This window comes from Pangasianodon hypophthalmus, chromosome 4 (genome assembly GCF_027358585.1).
Source record: "Pangasianodon hypophthalmus isolate fPanHyp1 chromosome 4, fPanHyp1.pri, whole genome shotgun sequence".
Classification (NCBI taxonomy): Eukaryota; Metazoa; Chordata; class Actinopteri; order Siluriformes; family Pangasiidae; genus Pangasianodon; species Pangasianodon hypophthalmus.
The window spans coordinates 1,941,292-1,953,526 of record NC_069713.1 but is presented as its reverse complement, the minus strand read 5'-3'; the positions used below and the strand labels follow the sequence as shown (position 1 = coordinate 1,953,526).

Below are 12,235 nucleotides of genomic sequence, written 5' to 3'. Positions count from 1 at the left end.
CATGAAAGGCACCTATAAATAACATGTATAATAATAATAATAATAATAATAATAATAATAATAATAATAATAATAATAATAATATTTAGCCGCGACTGAATCAACAAGGTTTTAACATCCAGGCTGTTCCCAGACCTGTGTTTAAGGTCTAACAAGGACAAGGATTAAAGTCCTTCTTGCCTGGTCCAAACTCGAGGGTTTTTGTTGGTTTGTTTGTTTTTACATGATTTTTATCAGTGATTGGAGTTTTATAGAAGATACTGTGGAAAACAGGGGAAAAAGACCTAGATCACAAGTATGAGAGCATTTCCACCTTCAGTACTTCAGTCAATACATCTTCAGTGGTTCGACACCTACATTCCAAACATCTCCATGTCTTAACCAACAGTGATACAACTACAGAGACTAGGACACCTGGAGAAGGTAAGACATTATTAAAACACAATAAAAAGTATAAGAAATCTACAAACATAATGTTATTTATATTTTAAAAGTGCATGTCACATTCACTTGATTGTGTTTTTCAATATGCATTTAAATACTTGGCTAAATACTTCTTCTGTACCTTGTGAGTGTTTTTTTTTCTTTCTTCAAAATCTGCGGATGTCATGAGTAAAAGAAAGGAAACAGAGTAAATCCCAGTGCAGAGCAAATCATTTTCTTAAATAAAAGTGTTTGGTTCACAAAAACCCACTGTGCATTGCAGAATAATAACTGTATAAACTAACATGCAAGCAAAAACTTAAAAAACTATATAGTGTCATATAAATATAAGCCAATATCACTGTCTTACTTCAATCAGACATGAATACTGTGTTTATGACATGCATAGTTCTCATGGACATGACTCAGATGAAACACAAAACACATTCAGTGTAAGTAAAGGTACTGTAAGAATGTTTATAGTCCAGCAGGTGTCAGTGTAGAGCTGAGGGTCAAATGCCTCAAAGCTCGGAGTCATTTTTGCTTCCAATGTGTCACTGATTCAAAAGCTTCATTTAGCCCTCACTAGCTCTCACGGAGAGAGTCGTTTAGAGAGGAGTCATCCAGAGAGAGTCGTTTAGAGAGGAGTCATCCAGAGAGAGTCGTTTAGAGAGGAGTCATCCAGAGAGAGTCGTGTAGAGAGGAGATCCAGAGAGAGTCGTTTAGAGAGGAGTCATCCAGAGAGAGTCGTGTAGACAGGAGTCATCCAGAGAGAGTCGTGTAGAGAGGAGATCCAGAGAGAGTCGTTTAGAGAGGAGTGAATCAGACAGAGTCGTTTAGAGAGGAGTCATCCAGAGAGAGTCGTTTAGAGAGGAGTCATCCAGAGAGAGTCGTTTAGAGAGGAGTGAATCAGAGAGAGTCGTTTAGAGAGGAGTCATCCAGAGAGAGAGTCGTTTAGAGAGGAGTCATCCAGAGAGAGTCGTGTAGAGAGGAGATCCAGAGAGAGTCGTTTAGAGAGGAGTGAATCAGACAGAGTCGTTTAGAGAGGAGTCATCCAGAGAGAGTCGTTTAGAGAGGAGTCATCCAGAGAGAGTCGTTTAGAGAGGAGTCATCCAGAGAGAGTTGTGTAGACAGGAGTGAATCAGAGAGAGTCGTTTAGATAGGAGTCATCCAGAGAGAGTCGTTTAGACAGGAGTGAATCAGAGAGAGTCGTTTAGAGAGGAGTCATCCAGAGAGAGAGTCGTTTAGAGAGGAGTCATCCAGAGAGAGTCGTTTAGACAGGAGTGAATCAGAGAGAGTCGTTTAGAGAGGAGTCATCCAGAGAGAGTCGTTTAGAGAGGAGTGAATCAGAGAGAGTCGTTTAGAGAGGAGTCATCCAGAGAGAGTCGTTTAGAGAGGAGTCATCCAGAGAGAGTCGTGTAGAGAGGAGTCATCCAGAGAGAGTCGTTTAGAGAGGAGTCATCCAGAGAGAGTCGTTTAGAGAGGAGTCATCCAGAGAGAGTCGTTTAGAGAGGAGTCATCCAGAGAGAGTCGTTTAGAGAGGAGTCATCCAGACAGAGTCGTTTAGAGAGGAGTGAATCAGACAGAATCATTTAGAGAGGATCTCGACTTTTATTAGTGAACAAACTGGAAAATGATCTTTGCTTCCCTCTACTGGCTTGTTTCCGGAAACGCAACAGGAAGTGGCCTCATTTAAAGTGATGAGCCTTTTTCTCTGAATTTCATTGTACAGTTTATTATAAATGTTTATCGTGTCCCCTGTTTCCTGAAGGTTAATCTCCCTGTTTTTTTTTGCCCTCATTTAATATTTTCAGTTAATAAATAAAAATTATTTTATTACAATCATCTACTGCTATTTAATAATATAATGTTCTGTAAATAAATGTGGAGCTCTGCTTGTGTATTTCTTAAATCTCAGTAGGTCACAAAAATCTGATAAAATAATAAAAATGGAAGAAAAAAAACCCTTAACGTTTAGTGTTCCTAAGGTCTAAAAGCATTTTTCTGCATTATATTTGATGAAGTTTTGTGTAAGCGATGGTGTGTAAATGAATGAGAGTTGTTAATCTCAGACTTCAGTGTGGTTTTGTGGCTGTGTTTGAAGTCTAACTCGGTTTCTGGGAAACTAAATTTATAACCAGGCCTCAATAATTACGTCTATTTTATGACAGAAAGTCTGCTGCTGTCGCCAAAGACCACATGAGAGAGAGTATGATGTCATTTCCTGTGCTGAGGTCCAGTGCTTGCAGCGAAAGCACTTACAAAAAGGAGGCTTTTTCTTTCTTTCTTTCTTTCTTTCTTTCTAATCCATGATGAAAAGCAGAAATTCTTTAATGAAATAAATAATAATTTTCAGACTGCATCAGGGAAATCGGCTTTTTTCCCCCAACGTTAAGTCTCTAACTAACGATTAGGTTAAGGATTAAGACTAAGGATTAGTGTTCAACATTTGAATGATTTTTCTATTTTTTTATTATTATTATTATTACTTGAGCCCACCTCTTATTCCCACCCGTGTTCAGGAAGCTCCGCCCCCAGGATCTGGAGTGTCTATATAATGATTGACAGGAGGCCAAACATAAACAAGCTTTCCGGGCCGGAAGTCAGTTTTCCAAACAGGTTTTCTCAGCAAGCGAACACACTTTTGCTAAGGTCACATCTTAAACCATTGGGTTTTATCATCTTCTACATCTCTTCCAGGTTATTTGTACAAGAGAGGAATAAAAACAATCGACTATTGCACCTTAATCAAGCATAAAGTTTTATTTTAATCTTTTTTCTTTGATCCACAAAACGAACAGCGATGTGACGTACAACATCTTCAGAACAGGAAATGATGAGAGTCGATGGAGAGAGAGAAGGAGGAAGAGGAAGAGGAAGATGGGACGAGCAGAGAGGGTGTGAAGAGATTTATAAAAAAAAGAAAGAAAGAAAGAAAAGGGGAAAAAAAAGGAAAGGAAGAGAAATTTGCATCCTCAGTCAGCATTCCTGAATCTGTGTAGAAAAGTCAAATATGAATATTAATATATGCAAATAATCTATAAATATCATTTAACATATGTAAATGAATGCTGAGTTGTTATTGTTAAAGCAGAGGTGCATTATGGGAAGGGTGAAGGTGGAGCTGTACCTGCTCAGCCAGCCATGATGTACTTTATGAATGCTGCAGAAAGAGAAAAACAATCAACAACCTGGCTCAAGAGTAACAAACAGCGCCATCTAGAGTCCTGACTGAACTTACACGCCTCAGGTTCAGAGGTTTATTTTATTATATTCTGATGAAAATATCACAAATAAATACAGCTATAAATGTAATATATATTTCTTACATCTTTAATGTTAGGAGAAATCACATGTTTAATAAAGAATCAACCATTTAATAAAGAATCACCCATAGGTGTTAAATTAGTGAACTCGGGGTAAGTGGAGAAAAACATGGGATTAAAATAATTATAGAAACTCTTACATATTAATAAATAATTAAATTAATTAATATATAAAAGCGTACTTGCAATAAATATCATACAAAGCATTTATAAATGGATTATATTGTCAGAATGCTGAATATGATGGAAAATAAAATTATTTTTATTATTATTATTATTATTTAATTAATTACATTTAATTAATTAATTATATGGGTTTAATTTCACATGATCACACAGGATAGGTGAAGAATATAATAATTATAAATGTTCAATGTATAAATAAATAAATGTAAGTTCTTATGAATAAATAAATATAAAAATTCATGTAAGCAAATGAATGAAAGAATGAATGGCAATGATAAATAAATAAATAAATAAATAAACAGTTTATCAACTGTTGTATAATGTAACATATTTGGGTGGACTAGTCATTATTATTATTATTATTATTATTATTATTATTATTAACTTAATATGGCTTTAATCTAAAAATTGTACAGGAATCTCAACAATAATGGAAACAGTAAAAAAAAAATAGTGTATATATTAAATATCAGTCTGTGTGTGTGTGTGTGTGTGTGTGTGTGTGTGTGCGTGCGTGTGTGTGTGTGCGTGCGTGTGTGTGTTAGTGCTCTCACCCTCGTAGTTGATGCAGCCATTAGCGTCTTCCTGACCGGCCATCAGCTGCTCCACCTCGGCCTCCTTCATCTTCTCACCTGAAATGAGAACCACAACAGATGAACTCATGGAGAGAGAGAGAGAAAGAGAGAGAGAGAGAAAGAGAGAGAGAGAGAAAGAGAGAGAGAGCTCGGGTCCAATGGTACGAGTCCATTTTTCTCAGATTAAACTGTTGTCTTTCTCTCAAATTTTCGATATTTCACAAATATGTTTAGAGAAATAAAGCAAAAAAAAAAAAAATTATATGTTAAAGTATTCTAACAAAAAATGTCTGGGGTTTTTGGGGCAGAGGTGCCAAAACTTTTTCACATGAAATGGAAGGGAAAATTGGGAGTTTTTTGTGTGGTCTTTCTGCCAAACTTCACAAATACATTTAGAGAAATAAAGCAAAATCTCGAGTTTTAAAACTGAGTTTTAATGACTAAACGAAAGTTCAGCTCCAAACTAATCTGAGACATTCGTGAATATCAACCTGATTTCAGTGACAGAAATTCTCCTAAGTGTGTGGCGTGATGTTTACCCAGCGTGGCGAGGACGTGTCGGAGCTCAGCGCCCATCACCGTGCCGTTTCCTTCCTTATCGAAGACTCTCAGTCCCTCAACGAAGTCCTCAAACGTGCCGCGACCTTTGGCCTTGCAGATGTGCTGGTGCATGGGCAGGAACTGGTCGAAGTCCAGCATCTTCACGTTCATGTCTGAAAACACACACATGTGTGAGGAACGTGCAGCATCGACCTGTTTATCTTTAAAAAAATCTTAAACGTGAATCTTCTCTCAGAGTCACAGCCCAGACATGAGGTAGATGTATAAGTCATGAGCGCTGACCTTCAGCTTTGGGCTTTCCGAGCACGTACATGACCTCAGCGTTGGTGGGGTTTTGGCCCAGGGCTCTGATGACGTCTCCACACTGGGCGTAGGTGATCTTCATCTCGTTGGTTGGCGTTCTGTCAAAAAGCTGGAACGCATCCTTGAAATCTGAGGAAGAGACACGTGTGTTTCTGAGAATCGTTTTAAAGGACGAAATGTGGAGTTTAACGTAATGTCTTCTTGAAATTGGTTAAATGTAATTTATTAGTGATTAGCTAAAGTGATTAGACTGTAACGTTGTTGGCTTATGTTATATTTTGTATAAGCCTTAATGCCGTAAGTGCTTTTTTAAAAAAAGAAAAAAATGAAATGGCAAAGGAGTGATGGAGGAGTTGGAAAACTTTTCCACAGGACATTTAGCGCACTTTAGCTAGGTGGAAGTGGAGTTTCTAAATGTTAAAATGTGGTGTTTATTGTTGCCTTCTTTAAAATAAAGTCTGCTATTAGATTACTGTAATGTTACAGCACTAAGACATCGAAGTGATTAAACTGTGAAACTGTAAAAATTATTGTCATATTTCATGAAAGCCTTGCTTACCTAAGTATTCTTAGGCATTTTTTATATATATAAAAACAATTAAATATAAAAAAAAAAATAATAATAAAAGACATGGGCAAAGGAGTGATGGAGGAGTTTGGGTGCAAAAACTTTTCACAGGAAATAGAAGAAAGAATTGGACAAATTTAAAGCATGTTAGCTAGGCCCTTCTCTCAAACATTATAATATCGCATTTAATTTAACATCTTTTAAACAAAAGAAAAAAGAAAAGTGTGATATTGAGCTACTGTAATGTTACAGCAGGAAATTTAAATAAAGGTGATTAGATTTTAAAGGTGATGAATTTTAAAAACGAGGTTACATAGGTAAAAAATAATAATAATAATAAGTTTTACTGAACTAAATGAGGTTTTATTTATTTATTTATTTATTTGTTTGTTTGTTTGTTTGTTTGTTTGAAATGGCATGGACAAAGGTGTCAAGGAGGTTTGAGGTGCCAGAACTTTTTCCCCCCACAGGCAGAGATAGTTTGGCATTTAATGCTGCCTTTTTTAAAGAATAAAATAAAATTTAAATGTTATATTTGAATGATATCTTTCATTAAATTTTCTGTAGCCCGTAGCCTTAAACTTTGTGCAGAATAATTGGAGAAATAAAAAGCCACTTACCCTCAATCTGCTCAGCAGTGAACTCAATCTGCAAGAAAAAAGAGAAAATAATTACTTATGGATGGAGAGAAGGAGGAGAGTGTACACAACGTCTGAATCTGAGTCTACTTCACTACAGGAGAGTTTAATCTTTATTTTATTTTATTTTATTTAACTTTTTACATTTCTACTAATATTAGTCATTTAAAGTTAAATGAAAATAGTGTAATTATTTCAGAATACAGTATTAGAGTGTTTAGAGTCGATACAGATTGAGCAGTACAGTAACAAAAGTACTGTAATTCTAAAATTAGTTCTAAATTTAATTCTGAGGAAAGCACATGTGTGCTGTATTATTTTTTCTCGGCCTTGAGGCCTCAGTAAATATTTCACTCGTCAGCTCGGGTTACGCGCGGTTAATTCAGCTGCTCTCGCCTGCCTTCTGTCCTAAAGCATGTAGGCATGACCTTCACACACACACACACACACACACACACACACACGTGTCACAGAGATGCTTTGAACAAGCTAAATTAAGTGTGAACACATTTGTGTTGTCACATGGTTTGCTATTGTTTCCTGCACTGTAGATCTCATTTAGCTAAAGCTAATGTTAATTCAGTTTAACCTTCACAGTGCTGCATCCCATAATACTCAGCTGGGTGTCGCTAATGCTTTAATTCAATTTACATCAATTATTTGTTTAGCTGTAGATAACACAGTGTAATTGACACAGCCTGGATTTTCAGCTTTAGACTTATAAAAGAATATATGAATTTCAATAACATTACTTACTAAGATATTCGCATAATGTACATATATAACGTAAAGTATAGTAAAAGTAAATAAAGTACCAGATTTAGAGTATGTTAAGGTAAATAACTGTAAAGTAAATACCTTTAAATAAAGTAAATAACTGTAAATTAAATATCTTTAAATAAATTAAATAACTGTAAAATTTAAAAAAATATATATATTACAATACAACTGTAAAGTAAATACCCTTACATAAAGTAAATAAAGTACCAGACATAGCCCAATGTAAAATAAATAAAAGATGTAAACTTTCTCACTTATTTCACATTATATACATCAGTGTTAATATTAGGACCAGAATGGTTTCAATAGCACGATCTTTTACAAGTTATTATAACCTGTAGTTTACAGATTAGTAGAAGTAGGAGTAGGAGTAGAATTAGATCTAGGAGTAGGAGTAGAACAAGCAGTAGGAGTAGCAGTACAGGAGGTGGTCTGTGCTGTGTTGTAGGAGTATCAGTAGGAGTATCAGTAGCAGTAGCAGTAGTAGTACAGGAGGTGTGTGTGAACGGGTGGTCTGTGCTGTGCAGTAGCAGTAGCAGTAGGAGTATCAGTACAGGAGGTGTGTGTGTGAGCGGGTGGTCTGTGCAGTGTTGTAGGAGTAGGAGTATCAGTAGCAGTAGCAGTAGGAGTATCAGTAGCAGTAGGAGTATCAGTAGCAGTAGGAGTAGCAGTAGCAGTAGGAGTAGCAGTAGGAGTATCAGTAGCAGTAGCAGTAGAGGTACAGGAGGGGTGTGTGTGAGCAGGTGGTCTGTGCTGTGTTGTAGGAGTATCAGTAGGAGTATCAGTAGCAGTAGCAGTAGTAGTACAGGAGGTGTGTGTGAACGGGTGGTCTGTGCTGTGCAGTAGCAGTAGCAGTATCAGTACAGGAGGTGTGTGTGAGCGGGTGGTCTGTGCAGTGTTGTAGGAGTAGGAGTATCAGTAGCAGTAGCAGTAGGAGTATCAGTAGCAGTAGGAGTAGCAGTAGCAGTAGGAGTAGCAGTAGGAGTATCAGTAGCAGTAGCAGTAGAGGTACAGGAGGGGTGTGTGTGAGCAGGTGGTCTGTGCAGTGTTGTAGCAGTAGCAGTAGAGGTAGCAGTAGAGGTACAGGAGGTGTGTGTGAGCGGGTGGTCTGTGCAGTGTTGTAGGAGTAGCAGTAGCAGTAGGAGTAGCAGTAGCAGTAGCAGTACAGGAGGTGTGTGTGTGAGCGGGTGGTCTGTGCTGTGTTGTAGCAGTAGCAGTAGCAGTAGGAGTAGCAGTAGCAGGACAGGAGGTGTGTGTGAGCGGGTGGTCTGTGCAGTGTTGTAGGAGTAGCAGTAGCAGTAGCAGTACAGGAGGTGTGTGTGTGAGCGGGTGGTCTGTGCAGTGTTGTAGGAGTAGCAGTAGCAGTAGCAGTACAGGAGGTGTGTGTGAGCGGGTGGTCTGTGCTGTGTTGTAGCAGTAGCAGTAGCAGTAGAGGTAGCAGTAGAGGTACAGGAGGGGTGTGTGTGAGCGGGTGGTCTGTGCAGTGTTGTAGCAGTAGCAGTAGCAGTAGCAGTACAGGAGGGGTGTGTGTGAGCGGGTGGTCTGTGCAGTGTTGTAGGAGTAGCAGTAGCAGTAGCAGTACAGGAGGTGTGTGTGAGCGGGTGGTCTGTGCTGTGTTGTAGGAGTAGCAGTAGCAGTAGCAGTACAGGAGGTGTGTGTGAGCGGGTGGTCTGTGCTGTGTTGTAGCAGTAGCAGTAGCAGTAGGAGTATCAGTAGCAGTAGCAGTAGCAGTACAGGAGGTGTGTGTGAGCGGGTGGTCTGTGCTGTGTTGTAGCAGTAGCAGTAGGAGTATCAGTAGCAGTAGCAGTACAGGAGGTGTGTGTGAGCGGGTGGTCTGTGCAGTGTTGTAGGAGTAGCAGTAGCAGTAGGAGTATCAGTAGCAGTAGCAGTAGAGGTACAGGAGGTGTGTGTGTGAGCGGGTGGTCTGTGCAGTGTTGTAGGAGTAGCAGTAGCAGTAGCAGTACAGGAGGTGTGTGTGTGAGCGGGTGGTCTGTGCAGTGTTGTAGGAGTAGCAGTAGCAGTAGCAGTACAGGAGGTGTGTGTGAGCGGGTGGTCTGTGCTGTGTTGTAGCAGTAGCAGTAGCAGTAGAGGTAGCAGTAGAGGTACAGGAGGGGTGTGTGTGAGCGGGTGGTCTGTGCAGTGTTGTAGCAGTAGCAGTAGCAGTAGCAGTACAGGAGGGGTGTGTGTGAGCGGGTGGTCTGTGCAGTGTTGTAGGAGTAGCAGTAGCAGTAGCAGTAGGAGTATCAGTAGCAGTAGCAGTAGCAGTAGAGGTACAGGAGGTGTGTGTGAGCGGGTGGTCTGTGCAGTGTTGTAGGAGTAGGAGTAGCAGTAGCAGTAGCAGTAGGAGTATCAGTAGCAGTAGCAGTAGAGGTACAGGAGGTGTGTGTGAGCGGGTGGTCTGTGCAGTGTTGTAGGAGTAGGAGTAGCAGTAGCAGTAGCAGTAGGAGTATCAGTAGCAGTAGCAGTAGAGGTACAGGAGGTGTGTGTGAGCGGGTGGTCTGTGCAGTGTTGTAGGAGTAGGAGTAGCAGTAGCAGTAGCAGTAGGAGTATCAGTAGCAGTAGCAGTAGAGGTACAGGAGGTGTGTGTGAGCGGGTGGTCTGTGCAGTGTTGTAGGAGTAGGAGTAGCAGTAGCAGTAGCAGTAGGAGTAGCAGTAGCAGTAGCAGTAGAGGAGGTGTGTGTGAGCGGGTGGTCTGTGCAGTGTTGTAGGAGTAGCAGTAGCAGTAGCAGTACAGGAGGGGTGTGTGTGAGCGGGTGGTCTGTGCAGTGTTGTAGGAGTAGCAGTATCAGTAGCAGTACAGGAGGTGTGTGTGAGCGGGTGGTCTGTGCAGTGTTGTAGGAGTAGCAGTAGCAGTAGCAGTAGGAGTATCAGTAGCAGTAGCAGTAGAGGTACAGGAGGTGTGTGTGAGCGGGTGGTCTGTGCAGTGCAGTGTTGTGTTGTGTTGTGTTGTGTTGTGTTGTGGGAAGCTGCTAATGAAACTCAGATGAACTCCTGCATTCCTGCGTGTGGAAGCGAGCAGACGCTGAAACGTCCTCGTCTGAAATCGAGGCTTTTGTCCTGATGTTTTTGTTAAACTCGAGCTCTGCGGTCGGCTTTAAACAAAACTCTGAGAAAATAAATGTGGCGTCGAGTTTCGCCTTTTTCCAACGATACGGTTTCAGAATATCGCTTTCAGATGGAGTAAAATTTATGAGATGGTGAGCTGAAATAACACTCTCTCTCACACACACACACACACACACACACACACATTTCCAGCTAATGGAAACATTTGCTTAAGGATGAAACACATCCTCTGAAAAACAACTTTAAGCAGATTTAACGGGCTGCTAGATATCATTAGACTACTGTACACAATATATTCATAACAATAATAAATTATTTAAAAAATATTACAATGTGTAAATTTACACTTGTGTCATTTTTCTGATTAGTTTATATGCTTTTTTTTCTTTTTATATTTTTGGTTAATATTACTTTATAAGGTTTAACGTTCTCACTTATTTCACATAATATATATATATATATATATATATATATATATATATATATATATATATATATACGTATTAAATATACAACTTATTGTAACCTGTAGTTTAAACTCTTTTTTTTAGGTCTTTAAGGTCATAAATAAATAAATAAATAAATAAATACACTGTAGTCTGATGTTATTAGTTTTAAACTCAAGTGATTACTGTGATTATAAAAATAAAAGGTTTAACAGCTGCAGTTTGAACACTTACACTAGCTTCATTTTCCTGATTATTTTACAGGATAAATCTCCTTTTTTTTTTTTTTTTAGGGGTGGTTAAGGTTAGCAGATAATTTTGCCAATTTCTCCTCGGAGCCGCAGTCGATGATCATTTTTAAAAGCCATAATTTCCATAAAGTCTTCTGAAATAACTTCAGCGACACTCTGATGCAACTGATGCAGGAACTGATGCAGATAGAAGTGTTAAAATCAGTCCTGCTCTGCTGCTGCGAGAGAAGAAATAAAGCTCTCGCGTCGTTCTTGTTAACGATGAAATGATCCATTCGTCTGTTTTTCTTATTAACGTTCAACTAGAGAAAAGGTTCTCTTTACTGAGGAAAAGTAAAGTGTGTGTGTGTGTGTGTGTGTGTGTGTGTGTGTGTTCACAGCAACACCTGTCAGTGAGTTAAAATAAAATAAAATGTATTTAAAAAATCAATGTAGAATTTTTTGGTTTAGCCATGCAGGAAGAACGAAGACTAACTTCTACACTGTACTTATTTAATATTAATAAAGTCACACACTGATGGTTTAGTGTAAAAATCATCGCTAATATTTAATAAGCGATATATCAGGCTACGTTTACGTTACACGAACATCACCTGAAAAATGTAAATATTGATTTCGAAGTCCATGGAAAGCTTGAAAGGAGTTGGTTAAATGTACCTGCACTTCAGCTGGGTTAAACTCGGGCTCCTTGGGAGGTTCAGGCTCCGGGGGTTTAGGAGGAGCGACGGGTTTCGGCTCTTCCTTCTTTTTGGGGGCCATGATGATGAAGATGAAGAAGAAGGAAGGAAGGAGAGAGAGAGGATGAACGGTGGAGACTCGGTGAAATGATCCCGGTGCGAATCTGCCCCGCGCTGAGGGGGTTTTTATGCCCAGGTGCCTCACACCTCCTTCCTGGGGGGAAAACCTTAAAAGGACGCGAGCCGTGGCGAGGCTATTTGGGACGCAGCCGTTCTCCATGAACAAAAGGCCTGAGTAACGGGAGCTAAATTTGGGACAATGTCCATGAAGACAGTGAAGCGCTGGGAGACAGAAAGAGGACAGGATGAGTGTAACCTGAAACCACTGTGTGCTGGACAAACATCTCGCTGTGTCGTTTCTGTTTTTAAAGACTC

The 12,235-nt window shown here is 39.4% G+C and overlaps 1 protein-coding gene across 1 annotated transcript; it reads right to left on the bottom strand.

Moving 5' to 3' along the window:
• Positions 1 to 3,171: 3,171 nt before the first annotated feature.
• Positions 3,172 to 12,095, bottom strand: myl13 (myosin, light chain 13). The gene is made up of 7 exons (XM_026910229.3): positions 11,781 to 12,095; positions 6,563 to 6,590; positions 5,354 to 5,503; positions 5,050 to 5,223; positions 4,490 to 4,567; positions 3,554 to 3,586; positions 3,172 to 3,417 (listed from the first exon to the last, which is right to left on the bottom strand). The coding sequence occupies exons 1-6, from the start codon at positions 12,078 to 12,080 to the stop codon at positions 3,558 to 3,560; spliced, it is 759 nt and encodes a 252-aa protein (XP_026766030.3). The 5' UTR covers positions 12,081 to 12,095; the 3' UTR covers positions 3,172 to 3,417; positions 3,554 to 3,557.
• Positions 12,096 to 12,235: the final 140 nt, after the last annotated feature.

Excerpts from the sequence above, each read along its gene's own strand:
- myl13 (XM_026910229.3), bottom strand. The coding sequence starts at position 12,080 with ATGGAGAACGGCTGCGTCCCAAATAGCCTCGCCACGGCTCGCGTCCTT. Across the intron at positions 4,568-5,049 it reads ACACGTCCTCGCCACGCTGG|GTGAGAAGATGAAGGAGGCC; the intron begins GTAAACATCACG and ends TTCTCATTTCAG. Across the intron at positions 3,587-4,489 it reads TGGCTGCATCAACTACGAGG|CATTCATAAAGTACATCATG; the intron begins GTGAGAGCACTA and ends CTCTTTCTGCAG.